The 24,844-nt window shown below is 34.9% G+C and overlaps 1 protein-coding gene across 1 annotated transcript in view; it reads right to left on the bottom strand.

Moving 5' to 3' along the window:
* Window positions 1-3,436, bottom strand: part of LOC129272633 (prominin-1-like) — a 68,562-nt gene extending 65,126 nt beyond the window's left edge. The window contains exons 1-3 of the mRNA XM_064107204.1: window positions 3,421-3,436; window positions 1,301-1,371; window positions 40-248 (exon numbers count right to left, since the gene is read on the bottom strand). Coding sequence (XP_063963274.1) covers window positions 40-248; window positions 1,301-1,371; window positions 3,421-3,436 — 296 coding nt within the window. The remainder of the gene's footprint in view (window positions 1-39; window positions 249-1,300; window positions 1,372-3,420) is intronic.
* Window positions 3,437-24,844: the final 21,408 nt, after the last annotated feature.

Here is a 24,844-nt window from a genome sequence, read left to right as displayed (position 1 = left end):
CTATTCTCGTTATGAGATATTTTAATAGTAAATACTCACAAGACAAAGACGAGTGAAGCTAGGAGGCAGATGGAATAGATCATCACTCGGCAACAGGAGTTGTCCTTCTGATCCATGTGCATCTTGCCACCACAATTCTTGCAGCAACACCGGCAACAGCAGAAACAAAGGGCCACGATGGGAAAGATGAGAACGAAGAGCAATCCCAGGACAAAGCAGATCGCAAAGCCCATCAGATTTTGCTGGTACTGGAGGTGAAAATTAAATTTTAAAAAATTGTGTTTACAGATAAATACATGTAGAATGGTGGATGATACATTCCATACTGGTATGAACAAAATACAAGAATATAATCAATATTAAACTGATCAGAGTGCCTGAAAATTGAAAGGGGATTATATTTGGAAGTCATAAAGGGAAGTTGAAGAATGGGATATACATTCAGAGTACATGCAGTTGTACCAATATTTGGTGTTAAATTCATAATGCAATATCATCATTAATATACACTGTACTGTACATGTATAGTCATGTCCATGTGTGTAAATAATTTCTAATATGTGAAAGCCAGTGTCCTGAGGAAATATCTATGTCTGTATCATAGTCTTTGAAATTGAATTGAAATTGAGTTGAATGCAAGAGCTGGCAGATTCATTCAGATTTATTTTTATTGATCTTTATATTAAAAGCATGAAACTTTGCCCTCCACTGGCAGTACATACATGAATATATTAACACTAAACAAGTTATACTCTAAAGAGACAGAGTGAGAGGGAACCATGCAGAATATAATACACCTCACACAAAAATGTGAAATTAAATTTTAACAAAAGATTGAAAACATCATTTTGAAGGGTGACTGTGAACAAATAGTTTCACTGAAGGATAAAAAATTTAATTTTTGAATTATTTTTGTCAACATGAACTCGATAAATAATAATAATATCGATGATGATGACCATTATGATGATGATAAATTATCATCATCATCATTATCATTATTATTATTATTATTATTATGATGATGATGATGATGATGAAAATGATAATTATAATAATAACAATAATAATAATAATAATAATAATAATTAAATAATAATGATGATGATGATGACGATGATAATGATGACAATGATGATGAAGATGATAAGGATGATAATAATAAGAATGATGATGATGATGGTGATGATTATAATAATAATAACAACAACAACCAAATAATAATGATAAAGAATAAAAAATGTACTTGTTGGTGAATTATTTGGCAACATGAAGTCTATAAAAAGCATATTAACCTTACCCTTGTGATATTATCCGTGAGCAAGGAAAGATCTATACTTGAAGGGTCTCCTATGATGGTGTTGATCAATTCTGAAATGAAATAAGATACAAATATGAATTTATATTTATAACAAGTTGGTCAATGTAGTAGGAGAGTTGTCTGGATAATTCAGGTGTCAGCTAGAACGACAATGATTACATCTGGTGTTAGATCCTAAAACTATGAACTCTACCTTTATTTTTTTCTCCTTTCCTATCCTTTTTATTCCAGAGAATAAAAGGAACCTTTATTTAATACCAATATGAACCAAAATAATAACAAATCAAATTATTGTACATAATTCTTTTTCTTTTACAGGCATTCTTTTTTATACATATTTTATGCAAAACAAACAATTCAACATCTTTTTCATGAATGAAAGAGTACTAGTGATGAATTTTTTTTTTTTTAATGGTAATATCATTATATCTTTCACTGCTCTCTATTTGTAGGCCTACATGTCAAGTACTTTGCAAGATTGGGGCCAATCTTTTATTTAAATTTTTGATTACATGTAACTCCTTTTTTTCCCCACCATACTGTTTTTGTCTGTTCTGTGCTTGTTTTATTTGTTTGTTTTTCTTTATGAGTTAAAATATTTCATTGTGTATTTACACTCACTTCAGCTATATTTTCTATTGAATTTGCTTCAATTTCATATGTATATTAAATCTTGCAATTTAATTATTTGGGGGCCGGAAATGTGGAAATGAACAATAAAATTTGAACATTAAAATTACACAGGCAGGATTGGCATAATTCCATGTAGCCGAACTGCCGAAGTTGCATTTCGCTGTCATTTGGGCAGAAATGTCAATCTCCCCCATTGACTTTTATTAGACAAATTTTTTTTTCTTCAAAATCCTAATAGAAAGTGTGTACATTTTTAGATAACAAACAAAGAGGAAAATAGGCGTACATATACTTTGAGACTAGTGCATGGACAAAAATCCCAGGGTAATTTCATCCCAACAAAGAGCTGATTCTAAAAAAAATAATTAAATCAAAATCAGGAGTGAAACAAGAAAAGTAGTGTCTCTTTTTCTATTTCATCTTTAATTTTGTTTACAAAAAAACCCAGACACACCCACTATTTGTTGGGTTTTTTATTGTATGAATAAAAAATATTTCATTTTTTGTAGATTTAACTTTAAGGAAGTTTTTCAAGGAAACATAATATTACCATATTAGTATGAACAGTGGCAATATATATTTAGGGAAGGATAGAACTTTGAAGTTTGATTCATATTACAAAAACTATATACTTCATGATAATCAAATAGGAAGAAATAGTAAATGATGGACATCATCGGTTCCCTCATTTGCATACTGATCAGGATGTGCATACACAGTAAAAAAAGAATTATACAACGCTGTTTACTATATGAACCTTACAGTAATTGTTTAAACAGTTTAAACAGGTGTTTAAATCTTAAGCAACAAAGTTTAATTTTCAGTATCTAATTTTCAATAAATTAAACATGATTGTTTAAACGGTTAAACAAATACTGTGAGGTTCATATAGTAAACAGCGTTGTATAAAAACTTAAACAGCGTTTTTACTGTGTACTATACACTATGGCCCATATTCTGAAGTCGGGTTTAACTTAAACTCAGGTTTAAAGTTGTGGTTTAAGTATGGGAAGCCAAAAGTATCAAAATTTTATTAAGTTGTATGTTTCTTATGTTTACTGTGCTCTTTCCTGATTCATCGATGGTGAAGACAATCATCTATTTATACTTCCTACACAATTATGAATGATTTGAGAGCAAAATGAGCTGAAATATGATATCTCTACTGTGAGTGATTTATGTAACAATTGGCAGTCCATACTTAAACCACAACTTTAAACCTGCGTTTAAGTTAAACCCGACTTCAGAATACGGGCCTATGAAACTGTTTTGAGAAAGTAAAACTTTGAATGTGTCACTGCTTTCATATCTTACATGTGTACCTGTACATCCGATTTTGATGAAATTTTCAGCATTAGGCTTGTTTAATTCTTCTCCTTAATATTCAAATAAACGTTTTGTTTGTGTGAACTTCCCCTTTCAACACAGCTGAATGCTTTGCACCCACTGGCCCTTTGGTTCATTACCTTTTCCTTTATCCATTGCATAACATCCCTTTCCTCATTACCAATCAATGTGTCAGGATACTGTCTTTAAAAAACAATGCACTTTGCATGGAATAAACCAATTAATTTTGAAGACAAATGCATCCAGGCTGTAATGTACATGCATGTCCCTTGTTAAAAAGTTTGTGAACTTGTGTCATCTAAAAATCCACCACCCCCTCCCCCATCTGTACATGTATGTATGTATGTACATGTAGGCCTTAAATTACAGAACTACATGTACATGTATTTGAATAATTTTATCTAACAGAATGCTCACAATATTAAACAAGTCAGGTTTTTTTTATGGAAAAGATAAAAGGTTGGGCTTTGTAATATGGAAAAGAGAGATAGAGAGACTCCACTGAATTTGTTTGCTCATCCATTAATATGTTGTTCAACTGAAACTATAGGTACATGTATGTAAATACACTATATACATTTTACTACATACAAACATGCAGTCAACATCATGGTGGTCAAGACAGTGTAGACATCCGAAAATCGATCAATATCGAGCACCTTTACAATGCAAACACCCTGAAGCCGATATCCCACAATTGGCTGTGTTGTGACGACACAGACCGTATCTATCATAAAGAATGCATCAACGCACTTATACCAGACCTGTAGCCTTTCATTGGAGTGATGTGTATTCGCTCAGCCCTACCCTTTTAATTATCCTTTTCAACATCGCTGCTTAATTTTTGGATAAATAATGGACAGCATGTTGGTCATTCATTTAGTGGATCTGTGCAGCAGTGGTTTCATTTGACGTGAAAAGAATGGAAAGAGTAATATCAAAGGATGAATTTTTCAAGAGTTACATCTTGGATAAAATATGTGGGTTTTTTATCAATTGGGAAAGTGCTCTCAAAATATAAAGTCTGAGCTCTTTTAATACTGTAGACAGCATCAATGCCAAGCGACCTTGCATTTTTTCAAATCAAAATGCTGAAATATTTTTGTTATTACAAGCCTGCTACAAAATAAAATACATACCGTACACAAATAAAGATGATTAAATTTCCAAAGTTACTTTGAATTCACTATCAGATGGATGTAAAAAGTATCATAAATCCAACTCTCAAGCAATTATTATGGGAGGGAAGCAATACAGTGTATTACTTTGACAAGGGTTTTAACTCTGATATCTTTCAATAAACCAATGGAACAAATAAAAAATAAAAAATTAATAAAAACAGATTCGAAAGGTTTAAAATAAAAGAGGAATGTTGTAACTATTCCCTGTTCTCACAATGAGAGAAAATTAAACACAGCAGTATTATCCACAGTAGATGTCTCATATTTTACAGCTACTTCAAAGTACAAAACCATGGATATTAAAATTTAAGACTTTTTTAAGGACAAGTCCACCCCAACAAAAGGTTGATTTGAATAAAAAGAGAAAAATCCAACAAGCAAAACACTGAAAATTTCATCAAATTTGGATGCAAAATAAGAAAGTTATGACATTTTAAAGTTTTGCTTAATTTCACAAAAACAGTTACATGTACCTGCACATCCTGGTTGGTATGCAAATGAGGAGACTGATGACATCATCCACTCACTATTTCTTTTGTATTTTATTTTATGAAATATGAAATATTCTTATTTTCTCCTCATTGTCAAGTGAAATAATTAATTCCTCCCTGAACATGTGGAATTAGCATTGTTTGATACTATATGGTTTAGTCAAGTTGGTCCATATTGTCAAATCTGTAAAAAATGAAATAGTGCATAACTCAAACAATAAAAAACAAAAGAAATAGTGAGTGATGGACTGTCATGGACATCATCGACTGACTCATTTGCATGTCACTGAGTTCTGCATACCATCACTGTTTTGTGAAAAATAAGCGAAATTTAAAATGCCATAACTTTCTTATTTTACATCCGATTTTGATGAAATTTTCAGCGTTATGCTACATGTAGTTTGATTTTTCTCTGTTTATACAAATCAAGTTTTTTCTGGTGTGGACTTGACCTTTAATAATAAAACTGCTGTGATATGGAAATCAAATATTTACAGGGTTTCATGATCATCGGTCCCCTTCTCTCCAAAAACTAACAAGGAAATTGCAATAAACATTACAAAAGTCAGAAGTTAAGAAACTATATCATTTTCAAATAATGGCTCAGATTTGTATCATATTACAGTATGAAACTTTCAAGTTTCATGCATCAATTTCATATGTTCTCACCATTTTCAGGTATCAGAATGGTAATTTATTCCATCCTAAAATGTAAACAACTTGATTTATATTTCAAACAGTAAATGGAAAATAAATGAATGAAAACCATCATTTGAACTATAAAAAGAATTTTTGAAATATGTGTTTCTAATTAAAGGTGTCCATACATGTAGCCTGAATCAATGCAATTAAAAAGAATAATTTCAGTGAATTGCCAGTCATTCCTTCTATTCCTGTGCCTAACAATCAGGACATTGTCACATGTATTTTGTTTTGGTTGCTATGCCAGCCTTCATATTCTAGCAATAACTTTTTTTCTTCTTTTACAGGATTTTGCTTCACTTCACTTTTTAATATTCCAAACCAACTTCTGTTGTACCTCTCTCTCTCTCTGTCTTTTCCAGTATGTGACACATGACATGTTCTTCTTCTGATATTTTGGGGGAAATCTTTTCTCTTTTTTAATGAGTCTTGATCATATCCCATCTCTGAATTAAAAAAGAAACACAATGAGACAACATCTCAACAGTAACACTCTCCCACAATGTGATTTCTTCGCTCCAGGCCAAAAATATATATATATTTTTTATTTTTAGAGGCCTTTTCACAACTGTCTGCCTAAATCTGCAACATTGGATAACCTTTGCAATGAATGGGGGCTTTCCACTGGGCCCCGTCTTTATACAAAGAGTTGCGATTGATCCGATCAATCGCAACTATGGAAAGCAAGCAAAGTCAACATATAAAATGCATGTTTGCTAAAAAAAAAATTATAGATATGAATGTATATCCATAAATTCATTGATTTCTTGACAATTTCGTGTGTTCTCCTTTGTTTACAAATCACATTTTGCAAATTTCCTGAGAAAAAATTGTGAGACTGATGGATTTCCATAGAGTTACGATTGATTGATTGAATCAATCGTAACTCTTCGTAAGATCCTTTTTTTATGGTTTCCAGGTCTCTTTTGAGCATTTGGGGGTGAAATCTCCCCGAGCCCCAGCTTACTTCGCTCTCTGATTACATTCAGATCTTCTTGTCGCCCAGCAACAATGGTTATCAGTGAAGCAAAATGAATCTCTCACTACAATATGTGCATGGAGCTGCACAGTGCTTTGATTGCCACACCATTCCTGATCATCGTCGGGTGACATTTGAAAACCACTTTCATTTCATGAATGATAAATGAAATCCGTTTTCATCTTTGTAAAAGCAGGCACGAATCCACGGTGTGCCAAACTATGTACTACAGTGGTCTGAAAGAAAAAAACAACACTGAATATCTTCTTCTAACTATTGGGGCTGAATTCACATTAGGTGGTGCTGCACCAGCTTTTAGTTTTTAGCCCGATCGGCCCTCTTCGCGATTAATTTCGAGATTCAAGAAACCCCATCTCCACCATCGCAAGAAGAGCAATTCGTGTTCAAGCAAGGCATCGATGCATTATGGTCTGACACCGTGAAAACATAATCCAGAGTGCGTCTGCACCTGCGAATTAGCGGGGTAATTCGTAAAATAACACGCAATTTTGCAAATAATCCCAAGTTGACCTGGGATTACAATCTCGAGATTAATCCTACGAACTAGCGCAATAATTGCGTCTCCATTACAAATAATCTTGAGATTGTTCAGATCGGGATAATTTGCCGGATCAGAAATAGCGCGCTAATTTGAAAACTCGGGCTGGTGCAGACGGCCCTATCTAGATTATGTACGGAAGTTTTTTTTCCAAACAGCAGGAAAATGATCAAATGGGAGCTGGGGGCAAGTTCGCCCCTAAAATGCTCCAAAGAGCATTGGCGAACCATTTAAAAAATAAAATGATCCTAAAATTCCCATATTAAAGGTCCTGTGTAAAATGCAAAAATGGGCAAACATTGACAGATATGAGCTAAAAAAAAAAGTAGCTCCCCCCCCCCCATCCCTTCCAAACAGCTATGCATGTGATTTGGAACTAAAGCTCCATAAGGGGCTTTCACAATTTCTCTTGCAATCGTTTGCGATCACTTGGTCACAATATATGTTGCACACAATCGCGACGGTTGTAAGCAATCGCACCACCAATTGTGAAAAGGGCTCCAGAACCACTTATTGGTCAAAATGCCAATTATGGTCTGTGCTAAAAGACAAAATTACTCTAGTACTACGTTCATTTCCCTCACCATTCTTTTTGTCACATCTCATCACAATTGCGAGTATGGATTCATAATCATATTGAAATGAAATTGAAACAACATGAAGTCTCTATTTAAAAAAGAGGTAAACAAAATAAGGTCACTGATTTGAAATTAACTCATATTGAAGAAATGAGGGATATATTTTCCATAACAAGTGGAATGCCTCTGGCCGTCTCACCTGCATCACGCGATTCAATATAGCAGCAGTGCTGATTTTGAAAACTACTATAACTCGCACAAGATGTTCAGTGATACTTGGTTACTCTTATTTCCACGTTTTATGAACTAGACCAATACACTTATAGAGATATGATGGCAATTCAACAAATACCCCCAACGTGGCCAAAGTTCTTTGACCTTACATGACCTTTGACCTTGATCATGTGACCTGAAACTCGCACAGGATGTTCAGTGATACTTGATTACTATTATGTCCAAGTTTTATGAACTAGACCAACACACTTTCAAATTTATGGCTGTAATTCAACAAATACCCCAATTTGGCCAAAGTTCATTGACCCTAAATGACCTTTGACCTTGATCATGTGACCTGAAACTTGCACAGGATGTTCAGTAATACTTTATTACTATTATGTCCAAGTTTCATGAATCAGATCCATAAACTTTCAAAGTTATGATGGTAATTCAACAGATACCCCCAATTCGGCCAAAGTTCATTGACCCTAAATGACCTTTGACCTTGGTCATGTGATGTGAAACTCATGCAGGATGTTCAGTGATACTTGATTAACCTTATGTATAAGTTTCATGAACTAGGTCCATATATTTTCTAAGTTATGATGACATTTCAAAAACTTAACCTTAGGTTAAGATTTTGATGTTGATTCCCCCAACATGGTCTAAGTTCATTGACCCTAAATGACCTTTGACCTTGGTCATGTGACATGAAACTCAGGCAGGATGTTCAGTAATACTTGATTAACCTTATGGCCAAGTTTCATGAACTAGGTCCATATACTTTCTAAGTTATGCTGTCATTTCAAAAACTTAACCTCAGGTTAAGATTTGGTGTTGACGCCGCCGCCGCCGTCGCCGTCGGAAAAGCGGCGCCTATAGTCTCACTCTGCTATGCAGGTGAGACAATAAAAAATGTTCATCCCAAATAGTATACATGTATTATATTGAATTCAAAAGAAAGAGGCAGAGGCTCTTCAAAGGCTACAGTGTATTTTTATATTTGGGACAGATTACGGGGCTCGTTTATTTTCGGGGCACATCAGCCCTTCATCATTTCAATTATTTTTTAAATTCCAAACGAGTATTAAAAGCTATACTGTACCAAAGTAACATGGGCTTTCATGGGGAAGTTCACCCCGACAAAAAGTTTATTGTAAAAATAGCGAAAAAATAATACCAAATATTGGGGAAGGTCTGAGGAAAATCCATCATACCTGTACATTAAAAAGTTATTAGAATGTTGATTCTTTGATTTATGACATAATATGCCAGCAGCTGGTAAATTCTGTCATTTTCTCAAAAGATTGAAAATAGTTTTTAGAAGTACATGTTCCTTCTCAGTTCAGTACATATCAACAGATAAATCATTTTTACACCCACACCTGAAAGAAAGAAATCTTTGTAATCATGAAAAAAAAAAAAAAATGTATTACATGTATTTACATCTAATGAAATATGAGGCAGGTGCTCGTTCGCATGACATCACAAATCAAAAACTTTAAAATTCAAATATATTTCTTAATTTTTAGGATTTCCCTCAAACCTTCACCAAAATGTTTAATTATGTATTCCAATGTTTTCAAAACACTTTTCTTCTGGGTGAACTTCCCTTTTAATGAGCTTGGAAAGAATATTGACAGACTTCACCATCCTGTACATACAGTTGAGGCCCAAACCCAAAGTTTACATACACCCATGGAATCTGTTCACCTGCCAAACATTGTAAAATTTACTCAGAAATGCAAATACTACCATGACGAATTTGGTATCAAATGAAAGAGCGTATTAAGCACTTTCACAAAATTAGGATGCCGTTGGGATTTACAATTTAAGTACAGTATATTTCAGGTGGAAATTTCTTTGAAGAAGAAAAAAGTAATATTCATGCAAATGTATTCTATTATTATATTTCCAAACATCGTTTTGTAGAAATGTAATGTCAAATCTATGATTTATATTACATTTTCTATAACAATAATAATAGGCATTTACATAGCGCCATCTATCTAGAAATATTCTATTCCGAGGTGCGTTATTATTATTACCCCGGCTTCTTTATGATGTGACACCACTGAACAAAAAAGTGTAATATGAAATGTTTGTGTTGAGAAGTAACCATTATATATATGAAATGTTTTTGTCAAGTTTTTGTTTTTAATTTAGTCTAAACTATGAAGATTTTTTGGGGAAAATGACAACTAAACATTTTTCAGCTCCTGATGAAACAGCAATGTGATGAAGGGGAATGACATACTCATTTGTTTGATATCAAATTTGTCAAGATAGCACAAATATTTCACAAGATATACAAATGTGGTGATTTTATGATGTTTGGCAAGTGTCAACTTTGCTTTCAATTTCCTGGGTGTATGTAAACTTCTGGCCGCAACTGTAGCAGAGTACACATCTGGAAAGTCCATGCTGGATTTAAATCAATGCACCATGCTAATGTTTATAGAAACAACCTTTTTTTATAGAAAGGCTGAGCTGAATTGAGAGTCGGAAAGCCAAGATCGGGTAGCTGACTCAGAAGCTAGCGCACTGTGACTCAGAAAGATCTGAGCCAAGGTTCACAGGCTGCCTCATACGGATTAGGAACAGGTCACAGGGACATCACCAAGACATATGTTATGCATGTGAATTCTGTAATCTTCTGTTCAGGTTGGCAGTAGGCCCTACTCTGTATTTCCATGCCCATATTAAACCAGCATGTATCAATAATCCTGCACAATTCCCTACCAATTTTACAGAAAAGCAAGATACAGTAGTAGTACGTTGACTGCACATAATGATGAATGGTGAAAGAGGCCTGCTTGCTTGTTTGTCATTAAAAAGGAACAATATGAAGTTCAATATAGTTGTGCTCAATAGTTAGTAAACTTCACTACAAAATGTACTGAGTGTCACTAGCGTACCTAAGGGGGGGCAGGGGAGGCCGACTGCCCCCCCTAACGAGTCACAACTGATACAGGGGACGTGCCCCCCCCCCTTCTGAGAAGCCAAATTAATAATTTGTAATGTAAAAATGCAATAAAAACAAAAACAGACGTGCACCCCCTCTTTTGAACCTGAAGACCTTTTTTTTTTTTGGGGTTGTCAAATTTTTTTCTGGTAAGAAATCCTTTATTTGTGGTTGAAGACCTTTTTTTTTTTTTTTTGCTTGTCAATTTTTTTTGCGGACAAAATATCCTCCAAAAAATTTGCCCCCCTTCTGGAAAATCCTAGTTACGCCAGTGCTGAGTGTTGAATGTACATACTATATTGACAACAACACGACAATGTTTGAGCGAGCCCAGAGAAACAAACTTTATTGAATGTAATATTTCATCACCTGACTTCAAAATATGGCAGTACTTCAACACTTTAAATATATTCATTTTCTGGTGGGTTTCGCTAACTTTTTAGCACCACTGTATATGTAAAATAATGTAGTGTATAAAGTGTCACATTGTTTGACAAGTCAGACAAGTCACAATATTAGGATAAAGTTGTTATTCAAAGATTGATGGGTGTGGCTACTTTTTTCCCCATTTTCTGTTGAGTTTGTGTACAAGTTATATTGTATTTCAATTACCACAGCTACATGTACAGTGTTGTCATTTTATAGAAATTCCTTTTTTCATGGTACAGTATTAAAAATGAGAATTTTGATCAATTAACACTCCTTTGCTCATCATTTGGTAATTTACAAAGAGAATGAGATATCATTTGCTTCCTGCACAGATCTGCAGTACATTATCTCCTTTTCAAAGCAAATATTTTCTACGCAAACAGCAGACCTCTATAAACATGATGCAAAACAAAATAAAACAAATAATCATAGTAAGCGGCATCAGATGGTCTTGCAATTTTGTTTTTATTCAAACTTTCCCAAGAGAATCAACCATTCCATCAGCAAATTATAGTTCCTATTCAGTTTCAATCTATCTGTTTGTAGATGGGCAGATGGTTGAAGCTCATCTCCACAAACATTTCAAAACTACATGTACATGCTGTTGTTTTTTTCAAATTAAGAATAAAACTAATTACATGTAGGCCTATATCTTTAATTGACACCTATTAATGATATTGTACTTTACGTACTTATATTCTGATTATTAAGAGTTTTCTTTCTTAATTTTTTTTCTTCAGAATTGCAAAGTGCAGACCCATAAAAGAGAAAACATATTTTCAGTTCTCTTGACCTATTTTCTTCTCTTTTAAAATCAAGTACCTGTTACATTCAAACAAGTTTAATCCTCCTCATTGTGACTAAGTAAAAACATATAGATGAATTTTTATTACAGATAGTTTTTTTTTTATGGTTGTCCATCTTTGAGGGTCATGTTGTCTTGTGGTTAGAGCATCAGACTCATGATTGTGAGGTTGTGAGTTCAAATCCCTGCTCAGTCATTATACTAAAAAAAGGCTGGAGAGTAATTTCTGTTATTTAAAAGATCAGCCACTATGTTTCCTATTTAAATCTTACCATTATACCAGCTTTGCATTGATGTGCACAGCAGAAAATTGCTTTGCTGAGTTCCTCAACAGAAACAGATTTCTTGGCCCCCATCCTTTTATCGTTTGCAATATACTGTATGTTAATATCATTTCAAATTGCAATTGTAATTGTAAGTAAGATTTCATGAAAAAACAAAGATCATAAAAAAATTTCCTCATCCCCTTACTTTTACAAAATATTTCATTTCTTTTACTTACCATATGGGGGTTCTCCCGGGGAAACTGATGATAGAAAGTTCCCAATAAAATCCCATGTTGTTGGCAATGGGAAGCTACCCTCGTCAAACTCTGCGGGCGAAGAGTATGGCCGTCCTTCTGGGAGATCCGCGTATGTGATATTCCCATTGATATTCACCGAAACGTTACCAGCCGCCGTCGTCCCGTGAATGGCAAAGCACGCAATTAACGTTCCCAAGCACATTACATGCAGATAAGTTCTGTTCGGTTTCTCCATTTTTTTTTTGTGTGTTTGTTTAAACTATCAATCTGGCTTCTGGAAGCTACAGGTACACCAATGTAAATGTTCAGCCTGTCCAGGCAGCGGGCAGGGTCTCTGTCTTCTTCCTGTCACAGTCTGTTATGATCTCTCTCTTCTTGTGCCACAAATTTTATCTGACCTGCAATTGAATAGTACAAAAAGGGTGCATTGAGATTTAATGAATAAGGTATTTGACAGGAATTCAGTAGTCCGCAAAACAAATACAGTCCCCAAGGATGCCTGGTCGATAGTTCCATAGTTCCTTTTGTCATTTTCCTTTTCAGTTGAATTGTTTCCTGGTTCAATTTTACACTAGAAATGTGAAAATTGTATCAGTGATGTCATCATTATGACAAAGCAAAGGACAATATGCAAATATGTATTTGAGTGAGTCATTTGTCTATTGTAAACATGCGTAATTTGCAACATGCTATGATTGCAAATCATGTATTTGAGTTAGCCATGAACACTAATAGGAATTAATGGTATGTTCTTGTAAACAAAAAATGGCATTAGAAATTAAGCAATTATTAGAGCAAATATCAAGTTTTCATGTAAATTAATATTTCACACTAAATCAATAATCAAAATGATGACAATGTATATGCATACTGCTGCTATTGTTACTGTTAGTATAGACTCTACTCACTATAAGCGGAGAAAATGTTACACTTATGAAATTTAATGAATAATCAACTTTATAAACAATGAATGAATAGACTAGTTTGAATTTCGTACCACCCCCCCCCCTTCCACTCTATCAAAATCGTCAATATTGGCTATAACTATTCAACTTGGTAAATTCGACGAGAAAGATCTACATCATACATGTGTAGCTTATGAAAATAAGGATAATGTGATATATATGACTCAAGACATATTAAATTAAACCTTTACTTATAATTTTTATTTAAATTATAAAGAATCATTTCTTTTGTGTGTTTTTGACTGGGAATAAAGATTCTTCCAGATCCATATGATAAAAAATAGATCTGTGCGACTCATCAGGCCGAAGTTACTGGTTAGCCTAGGTTTCAATCTTTCATTCTATTCACGTTCACTAGTATTAAGGCTCTTGAAAGCCATAGAAAAATAAAATATAACAGTCACTAGTGACTATGTAGTACTAGTAGATCATGACACAGTTGATCTATTGATTAATAATAGTCTAGATCTATATCCAGATCAATGGAGAAAACTGATATCCAGATCAATGGAGAAAACTGATAAATGGCTAGATCCAGGGTTGTAATAAAAAACGTTTATTTAAAAAAACAAATAAAACGTTTTTTATTGTTTTAAAACGTTTTAAATCGTTTTAAAACGTTTTTTTCCCCCAACGAACGATGGAATTTTCTGTAAATCAATTGAACTATACATTTAATACTGTATTATTTAAGCTCTTGATGTTTTAAATACATTTTTGGAGTAAGTAAGAGATAACTACAATTTTTCTCACTGAATTTCCAAAAGAAAAGTTCATATTTTCCCAAAAATTAATAAATCATTGAAATTGAATGCAAAAAAGTACATTGACATTTTATAAGTTTATTCCTCATACATGTACATACATTTGAGTCTTGTCAATCTAGGGGGTGAGAAGAATTTGCACAATGTAAGAAAATGACATAATCTAAAGACTATGGGCTTTCAAAGCTTGATTTCATTTAATCAATATTCTTCATTTCATTTTAATAAATTAAACCAATTTTAGTGAATGAAATACAAGTTTGGGTTTAAATCTATAAATAAAGCCCTTATTTCTTTAATTGAAGATTTCTAGTCAAAATGTTTTTTAGTGTTTGTTTTAACTTTTTTTTTTATATTTCTTATGAACAGTTTTTTTGGTTAGGTTTTTTTTTTAATGGAAATTATTGACGCTAATTTTCCAATCATGTACAAATATTGGTACAGGTACGAATGTTGGCAAAAAATTCACATTGGCTTTATACATGAAATCACGTTATTGAGCAATTCAGGGTCTGACATGCACTTGTGTAATATCATAATCACATACCCATGCATGCATCCCAAAAATAGTCTTGAACAATATGGCGTGGCCCTGTCATGCTCATGGATTCATCATAGAAAATTTTTAGGGGGCCATTACGGTCCCCTGGGATTGTTAGGGTTAAAGGTCAAGTCCACCCCAGAAAAATGTTGATTTCAATCAGTAGAGAAAATTCAAACAAGCATAATGCTGAAAATTTCATCAAAATCAAATGTGAAATAAGTTACATGTATGACACTTTAAAGTTTCGCTTATTTTTCACAAAACAGTAATACCAACCATCTCAGTGATATGCAAATGAAAGAGTCGATGATGTTCCTCACTATTTTGTTTTTTATTGTTTGAACAATACAATTTCAATTTTTACAGATTTGATAATAATGACCTACTTGACTGACCCAAAAAATGTTAAAAACAATGGTAGTTCCACATGTTCAGGGAGGAATAAAACTTTATTTCACATGACAATGAGAAAATAACGAAATACAAAATAAATAGTGAGTGAGTGATGTCATTAGTCCCCTCATTTGCATACCGACCAAGATATCTAATTGTTTTGCATAATTAAGCAAAACTTTAAAATGTCATAAGTTTATCATTTTACATCCGATTTTAAATAAATTTTCAGCATATACATGTATTTTTCTTGGGGTGGACTTGTCCTTTAAGGTTTGCTAGCTGACAATCTTATACTGAATTAAACTACTTTTCTTCATCTTTACGAAGCGCAAAGTTTCACCTGTTTTTGTATGTACCTCAAGAATACAATGTCAATTTTTTCAGTCTATTTGTAAAGTATTTTATGCTTTTGCAACTCCTCCATTCATTCAAGTACTACTATTACACATTTGAGCTTATTTTAAATAGTGTTTCTTTCCCTGTCTAAAAAGTGAGCACAACACTCAGATGTTTGTTATAATGAGAATATTCTATAGATTGATGTGCACAATTGAACAAGAGGATTTCAAGGAACATGACAAAGTGATGGAGAAAGGGGGATTAAGAAGGAGAGAGTGGTGTTGAAAAAGAGATTTAGTTAGAAGAAAATAATATACCACTTAAGAAATAAAAGAATTAAAAAAAATATTCATCTAAACTCACATCCATGACCATGCATATTTATAACACACAAGTCTATGAGGCGTTTTAAAACACGTTATTTTTGTTAAAAAAACGGGTGTTTTAAAACACGTTTTAAAACATGTTTTAAAACACACTGTTTAAAACGTGCCAACCATGGCTAGATCTAAGTTACATCATGTAAAACAGCATTTTACCATGATTTGGCATGGCCATGGGTTGGTCACTTGGTGAACTCAAGTCAAGTCTTTAACGTTGGAATTCTGACTTAATTAGACTTAGAGAACGTTTATGACTGTCTTTGAATTTATTATTTAGATCTAAATCAATGTTAGGCCTATATCTAAAAGTAACTAAGTTTATATTATAAAGTTATTTGATCATTCACTGCACTGTCAGACTCATATTTGTTTGAGTAAAAATTAATAGAAGTATGGTCAAGGTAAGACAAGACAAAGTTAATGAAAGTGCCAGTGAAAATTGTGTGGTACGTGGTGCACGACTCTGATATCTGATTCCCACGGAACGACCGCTCAGGCCTCGCTGCCCACAAGGCGGAACCAATTCCGGTACCGCTACCGCACCGATGTGGTTGCCTAGGCTGTGTGACGCCTATGCGTACCTTGTCACTCTCGATCACTCATAATCACATCAATAAACTCCTTTAAAAGGAGTCCTTTTACTAAAGAATACGAGCAAGAAGTCATAATAACAAGAAGTTCATTCAATAAATAAAAAGAGGGACGAATATTTAAAATCAGCAAATATGAAACAGTTGTGCAACAATGAAAATACCAAAATAAAACTCAAAGATCCTCACCGATTTCTACGACACTCATGACACTCTCGTATGGCTCTTGTATCTGAATTGATTGAATCGATCGACCGTACCGGACTCGACGTACGTCGACACCGTAAATACTTGAATATTATTGCAACCAATTGAAAATTTCGGTTGCAAATTTACACATGGTAGATTAATTTTAAGTTTGGAAAATGAATTTGAACGTTTTGTTTTAAAACGTAGCATCGATTTATTAGTGCACATTTTTAATTTATTTCAAGAATTATGATTTGTTGACCAAAAACTAACTATGACTTTATTTCTTGGCATTGGGCCATGCAAGCGGGCTTGTGACATTTCGACAGATCTGGGATTCTTTAATCAAGAAGAGGATAGACAGACAAGGGGAAGAAGAAGAAGAAGATGAAGGAGAAAAAGATGAAGGAGAAGAAGAAGAAGGAGGAGAAGAAGAAGGAGGAGAAGAAGAAGAAGGAGGAAAAGAAGAAGAAGGAGGAGAAGAAGGAGGAGGAATGGAAGAAGAAGAAGAATGGAAGAAGAAGAAGAAGTAAATAATTCCCGAAATAATTGCAAATTTCTGTTGCAAATTAACACATCAATTAGAAGTATGGAAAATGAATTTGAACTCTCTGTTTCAAAAAGCAGCATAAAATGTAAGTTAATTTCAAGAATTATGAGTGGACCAAAAAAATAAATTTGACTTTATTTCTTGGCCTTGGGCCAAAGCATGCAAGTGGGCTTGTGACACTTTGACAGATCTGGGATCTTTCCACTTGGAGATTAAAGCTCGTGGATAGTGTTGGTAAAGGATACAAAAATTCCAGTTGAATGAATCTTTTTTGTTGAATAACAATTGCTGATAATAAATCAATGTGAAAGTGACAAAATTTCATCTTGGAAATATCAAAATTTTAAATAAACTCTGAGAAATAAAATCAATTTCCTCGGCTGAATTCACTGACAATTAGCTGAATTTATGCGCACCGATATAGCGCCCACTTTCGTCCACGACTGATTTTTTCCCCCTGTTCGTCGATCGCTATTCCGTTCCACTTTTAGCAAACCGAAATATCCCTGCGAGCGTAGTCTGCTAATTCCGTATATGCTCGTCGGTTATTGTTATAGCATGACTTCCGTCGAGTTTCTCCCCCGGCGGCGAGTTCTGCGAGGAGCGCAGGCGACCATAACGTTGCGTTAGATTGGTTAGAGAGTTAAAAAAAAAACATGGGGACTGACTTACCCTTATGCTGTCCCTCTAACCTGTAGTTCACATGTTACTCTAGTTTTTTTTTAGGTTCACGAAAACGTACTGGAGATGTTTCTGTCAAAATTTTGGCTACAAATTTCCACGTGCGACAAGATTAGTTCATTGGCTGAACTATGGAGAGGATTGATTGAAATTACGGTATTCATGGTGCATGCACTGCGCGATGCGATGGACAGTGGCCACGCTCGCTCAGCTCGGCCTCCTGACATTCCCATCATACACATTTTTTGCGTGTACAACGATTGTGTTCATGTCTTTCACGTCATATTTCAGCGCATGCATTGGGGAAGGGAAATTTGGAAATGGGGAAAAGGGAGAAAAGAAAGAGAGGGAAAGATAACGAAAAAGAGTAATGTTTTGATCATGGGCAAGATTCGTATATCTAATTGCTACTGCAAATGCGAAGCACGAGTAGAATTTTTTAAATATATGTTTGGCCCATTAGCGTATACCTACGGGGGGCCGGGGCAGAGGCCAAGAGGGGGGCAGACTGCCCCCCCCCCTGACGAGTCACAACCCATGCAAGGAACGTATCCCCCCCCCCCCCCCCCCGCAAGTGGCCTGTTCCTGTGAACTTGAAGACCTTTTTTTTCTTCTTTCTTTTATGCTTGTCAATTTTTTTTTCTGGTACAAATTCCTTTATTTGTGTTTGAAGTCCTTTTTTTTGCTCGTCAAATTTTTGGGCGGACGAATTTGCCCCCCCCCCCCTGGGAAAATCCTAGGTAAGCCACTGTTCTGGGGCCCGTTACAGAAAGAGTTGCAATCAATCGCAACTCAACAAAAATCACGCGCAATTTGATTTTCGACCAATCAACAACGCGCATTTGGGACTTGCGCATGATTTTTAGAGTTGCGATTGATTGCATCTCTTTCTGCAACGGGCCCCTGGCCTGATAAACAAGGGACCTGCTTGTAGTTTTCATGAAGACGATACATTCTTGTTGGCCTATTTCAACAATCGAATAATGTGAGCACGAAGTGCGAGCTGAGCTTTTGAAATTCCAACCAAGAAAATTGATATTCTAAGCAATTTTTGTAATCCTGAACTACTAAACACTAAAAAAATACGAGCGCGAAGCGAGATGGGGAAAATTTTGAGATTTAGAGCTAAAAACGGGACTGGACACTATTCATGTTTTGTAATTCGTGCGTGAAGTGCGAGCAGAATATTGTTTATATTATAATCTCAATTAATATAAGCACTATTTCAATCACTAAAAATGAAAATTGGATGTGGATTGCATTTAATAAAATGATTCGAGCCTGTGAGCGCGAGCTGATATTTTTGTAAAATTATTTTGACCTAGCACGGGGATATTCTAAGGACATTTTGTCATCATAATGAAAATGGTAATTATCTACCTATTAAAGCGCGAGATGAAACTTGTCGACATTCTATTCTGAAAAAATACAATATAGTAATTAGCAATTCATGAAAATGTTCTTACCTTATTTGTTACTCTAATAACTAATAAGCCCGATGAAAGCGAGAAATTTGTTAATATCAAGTTCTGACAACTGGATATTGTAAGCATTGTATTTATGAATAGAAGACATTGGTTGATATAATCTTTAACAATTAATGCGAGAGCAAATCACGAACCGATTTTATTTTAATTGTCTTTTGACAATCATGTGATAGGTTTTGACAATCAGACCTGAATATGAATATTTTTGAGAATTCATTGAATATACGAAGACTAGGGTACTTGACAAATAATGCGAGCGCGTAGCGGGAGCTGCATTGATACTTGGACCATAAAACGGACTATGGCTGCACATAATAAAAATCAATTTATAAATCAAACAATAATGACAGCTCGCCTTGTTTTATTCACTTGTCTTCTTCCCCATTTTCTCCTCTCTTTTCCCTTTTCCTTTTTTTTTTTACTTTCCTTTTTTTTTTTGCTCCGCCACTACGGGGACCCGGGAACTTCGCCCCCTGGATCCGCCTATGAGATAGCGATAAAGCTGAATTTTAAAAAAGGAAGAGAAGGGATTAAGGAAAAGTGGAATTAGGCATATAAGAACACGCCCAGGTTGACGATCGAGGATTACAAAAAAAAACGAACGGGAGGAAAAAATGTGATGCCGTACATGACTTGTATGTGCCACGAAGTCTAAATCAGCTTGCTAATTTTTAATGTAATAACGATCGTAAAACCCTGCTGAATTTCGAAGAGGTTTCGCGGAGATACCATACAAGCATTAACATATCCTAGATAATGTTAAATCCTAGCCAAAGAATTTGGGGGCACGCCCCCCCCCCCCCAATTTTCGCTTTCATCGCGGTGTATATATGTAAAATAACATGGGTGTCCAGGGTCGGTCTTTACGGGGTTGGAGGAGATTGGATAACTGACACAATTAAGTTTGGTCCCTGAAAGTTTTTTTTGTTACATTTAGGCCTATTTTTACTTGTAATTTATTATTATTATTATCATTACTTTTTTTGAGGGGGTGGTCAGTAGCACTACCAGTCTAAAATTTCAAGGGGGGACAGAATTGCATAAAGGATAAAATTATTACTAGAAAAGCTGCAGGCGAGCAATTTTTTTATCACCCTTCAATACAAAAATCTAACTTTGTGATAGATTTTGACGTGATACATATCTCTTTATCATTCTTTTCTCTTCAATGGGGAGGGGGTTCCAAGTCACCAGGAGGGGGGGGGGGTGAGCTATGCTCACAAGGACTGCATAAGTTTATGCAAGCGCGACGAGCGAGTTTAGATGCTACCATTAGATTGCCATTATGATTCATTAAAAAGTATGATGATCAAAGGGAGATCGACACCCCCCCCCCCCTCCCCGAACCCTGAGCAATTCCTGGAGGGTATTGAAGGAGCAGGAGAAAGAAAATGGGGGAAAGGGGGAGTAAGGCGTGTGCATGTGCGTAAATGGATCTCAATTTATTTGAAAGGGGGGAAAATGGGTTATTCATAGTTTGTTCTAGGTGTTGTTTTTTTCGTACAGTAGTGTAATTTTAGTGTGAACAGATGTATATGGAAATTCATAAAATATGTTATTATGAAAAATGAAATTTAAATATATTATGTTGTGTATGTTTTGTATATATTGCCATTGTTATAACAGATTCTAACTCGAGCTCCTTTTTTCTATTCTGCGGTGCTATATTTTTATTCAGTACCATCGGCATTCTCGCTTCGCTTGCTTAATTTCATTCTCACAAAAAAAGTTAGTGCAATATTTTTATTTTTCAGATTACCTTTCAACCTTCAGCTACCTTCAACCACTTTAGAAAAATAATGTGAAGCGGATATTGATCGCACTTACTTACTAAATTTGTGAACGCAAAGCGCGAGCTAATATTTTTGCAATATGAATTTAGAACTTTTCTTGTAATCATGAAGAGAATGTGTATCGCTGAATAAAAAGAAGATAATTAATATTCGAGTGGCGAGAATAATTTGTGCATATTGACTAGACTTGAAAATTAATATTTTAGGGCAGTTGATATCCTCTTAAACATGTTGAACATATTATTATCCCGCTCAAGTCAATGCGAGCGCGAAGTGTAAGCAACGTCTTTAAACGTTTTTTTTTTTTACATTATGGCCTGATTTCCTTCTTTATTTTCTTATCATCCCCTCCCCAGTTTTATTACATTTTCTTCCCTCTTTTATCATTTTCTTCCCTTACTCCTTTTTTCATTCCTCGTTCTTTTCTCTTTTACCTCCTTTTCCGCCGCCAACAGAGGTAGGGGGTTGCCCGCGGCCGCTTCGACCCCATGGATCTGCATGCCTTGCCTATGCATGTACATCTTTTAGCACAATTCTGAATGATCCTGTCTTCATTACAGAACATTTTTACTTTGAATATTTACATAGGCGGATCCAGGAAGGGGGGCGAGGTGCTTGCCCCCCTTGGCGGAGCAAAAAAAAACTGAAGAAAAAGGTTGAAAGAAAGAAAGTTGAAAAATAAGGGGGAAAAGAGAGAAGAAAAAGAAATAAAAGGAGGCGAAAGAATAAAATAAGATGAGTGGACGACTTTGAAAATAAAACAAAATATCAGCTTTTTATTAAGTGCGATCAATATCCACCTAGCAATTTTCCACCAAAGTACTTGAAACACAGAGCTTAGATGGACCCTTATTTTCATTTCAGATTTCCAAAAGTTTTCTGCTCGCGTTTGGCGCGCTCGCATTATTCATGTAGAAAGATTCCCAATTATTCATCCTTTTCATGATTTACAAAACATGAAAAATGTGTCCCGTTTTAGGCTAAATCTCGATTTTTTACGCTCACGCTTTTCTCACGCATCAATTGTTCAGTGATATACCTATCATGTTCACAAATTGACAAAAAGAGCTTAGATTTTCCCTTCTTTAGGTAGAAATGTAAAAAAAATCAGCTCGCGCTTGCATGCACTATTTGATTGTTGAAATATGCAACGCATTCATGGCCAACTGCAAGTATAGTTTTTGACAGGTGGTCCCTTTTCGATCAGATCAAAACGTATTATAATTTCTGTTCACGCTATACGCAGTAATATTAATCAGTTACATGACGTTCAGGCTCACAAACATTGCCCAGAATGTTCAAGTTTTGGGACAAAATACATTAAAAAAAAAAATTAGTTCGCACTTTGCGCACGAACTAAGGCTTATGAGATTATGTTTATGATGATTTATTAAAATAAAGCTAAGAGATGCACTGTTAGGACTACCCCTTCAAATAAACATAAACAAATCAACTTCGAGAGGCCGATCAAGGAAAATTTTGGGCTGACAAAATTCGCCCCCCCCCCCCATCAGCGAAGGCTGCCCCTGTATCCAACATATTATTTCTGAACAGGCCTCAAGAGCTATATAGTTCTTTACTTGTGTTTCTACTTAGACTCATTAGAAAGGTGCAAATTGGAAACTTGAAACTAAGCATGCATTAAATGCCATTTTGCCAGGGTATAGGTGAACATCTTCTTTTTTTTCTTAACAATCATGGTACAAGAACGATTTATCGGTAATGTTTATGGCAATGTTCGGTCAATATCAAATTGGAATGAAAGTGTGTCAGGCAAGCACGCCAATTATAGTAGAAGATTCTTATACAAAATTAACGTTGTGAAGAAAGAAATAATAAGTGGGGGAAATAGCAAACAGACGGGCCCATAATGGCCATTTTCGAACATTTAGCTCTCTTGTGCAAGACTCTCTTACCTTGGGTAAATGAAACAGAATACATGATAAATGAATTAATTAATTAATAGATTAAAAAATGCATTAAAGTAAATAAATAAAAAATGTAAGTCCATGAGCAAATTTCAAAATATTCCTGGGGTGCCCCCAGCCTGGATCCCTCAATTATATACTGTATTTTTGACCTCTGCTCTTTCTCAATTAATAAAATATGTTGTAATTTATAAAATTATAAAGTCAGCTCAGAGATTTTTTCATTACAAGAGATTCGTGCTATGTTTCGTTGACAAACAAAAATTACACGTTTAATATAGGATATAGGATATTTTACAGGAAGGTCAACTACTTGCTCAGTATAATTTTGTCCACCCTCTGCGAAGGTGAGGTTGGGGGAGCGGTAAGCCATGTTCCTATTCACAAGAAAGTGTGTTATTTTTTTAATGAAGAAATAACATTATTTCAATGCACTATCAATTATGATGCCGATATCACAACATTTTTTTTTTTTTGCTTTTCTCTCATAACAGTCCGATTGACAATATCCGGATATTTCTCCCTTTTATAATGAGGGGCGTGTACATGGCTTGTTTGTCAAGTTAGAAACGAAAAAAAAATGCAATAAAGTTTGTCAGACTAAAGAAATTCCCAACGACGCAATCCCATGCAGCCCCCATCCCTTCTCCATTTTTTTTCTTTCTTTATACTAATTTCTTTCTTTCATTGCATTTTTTCTCTTCGCACCGTTCTCAATTTCACCTCCTTGTGCTTATGACTTGAAAATCAGTGCTTATATAATGACTTGTAAATCATTGTCCCTGTTTTTTTTTTGCACCTCGCCACTAGCGTATACCTAAGGGGGCAGACTGCCCCCTGATGAGTCACAACTGATCCAGGGGACATGCCCCTGTCCCCCTGACGAGTCACAACTGATCCAGGGGATATGCCCCCCCCCCTGACGAGTCACAACTGATCCAGGGGACAGGTGCCCCCCCCTTACGAGTCATAACTGATCCAGGGGACATGCCCCCCTTTTGAGAAGCAAAATTAATAATTTGGAATGTAAAAAATGCAATGAAAACAGACGTGTGGACCCTCTTTTGAACTTAAAGACCTTATTTTTCTTTTTTTTTGGCTTGTTAATTTTTTGTGGTACGAAATCCTTTATTTGTGGTTGAAGACCTTTCCTTTTTTTGCTTGTCAATTCTTTTCGCGCACGAAATATCCTCCAAAAAATTTGCTCCTCTTTTGGAAAATCCTGGGTACGCCGCTGCACCTCGACCATAGTTCAATGTTTAAAGGTCAAGTCCACCCCAGAAAAGAATGTTAATTTGACTCAATAGAAATATCCAACAAGCATAATTTTGAAGATTTCAACAAAATCGGATGTAAAATATGAGAAAATTATGACATTTCAAAATTTCGCATAGCGCACATTTTTCACAGAATAGTTATGCACAACTCAATCATATGAAAATGAGAGTTGATGATGTCCGATCGATCACTTTTTCTTTTATTTTTTTTATTGTTTGAATTATATTT

The sequence above is a fragment of the Lytechinus pictus genome, chromosome 12 (assembly GCF_037042905.1).
Source record: "Lytechinus pictus isolate F3 Inbred chromosome 12, Lp3.0, whole genome shotgun sequence".
Classification (NCBI taxonomy): Eukaryota; Metazoa; Echinodermata; class Echinoidea; order Temnopleuroida; family Toxopneustidae; genus Lytechinus; species Lytechinus pictus.
Note: the sequence above shows the minus strand (reverse complement) of the source record. Positions and strands in the feature narration are given on the sequence as shown.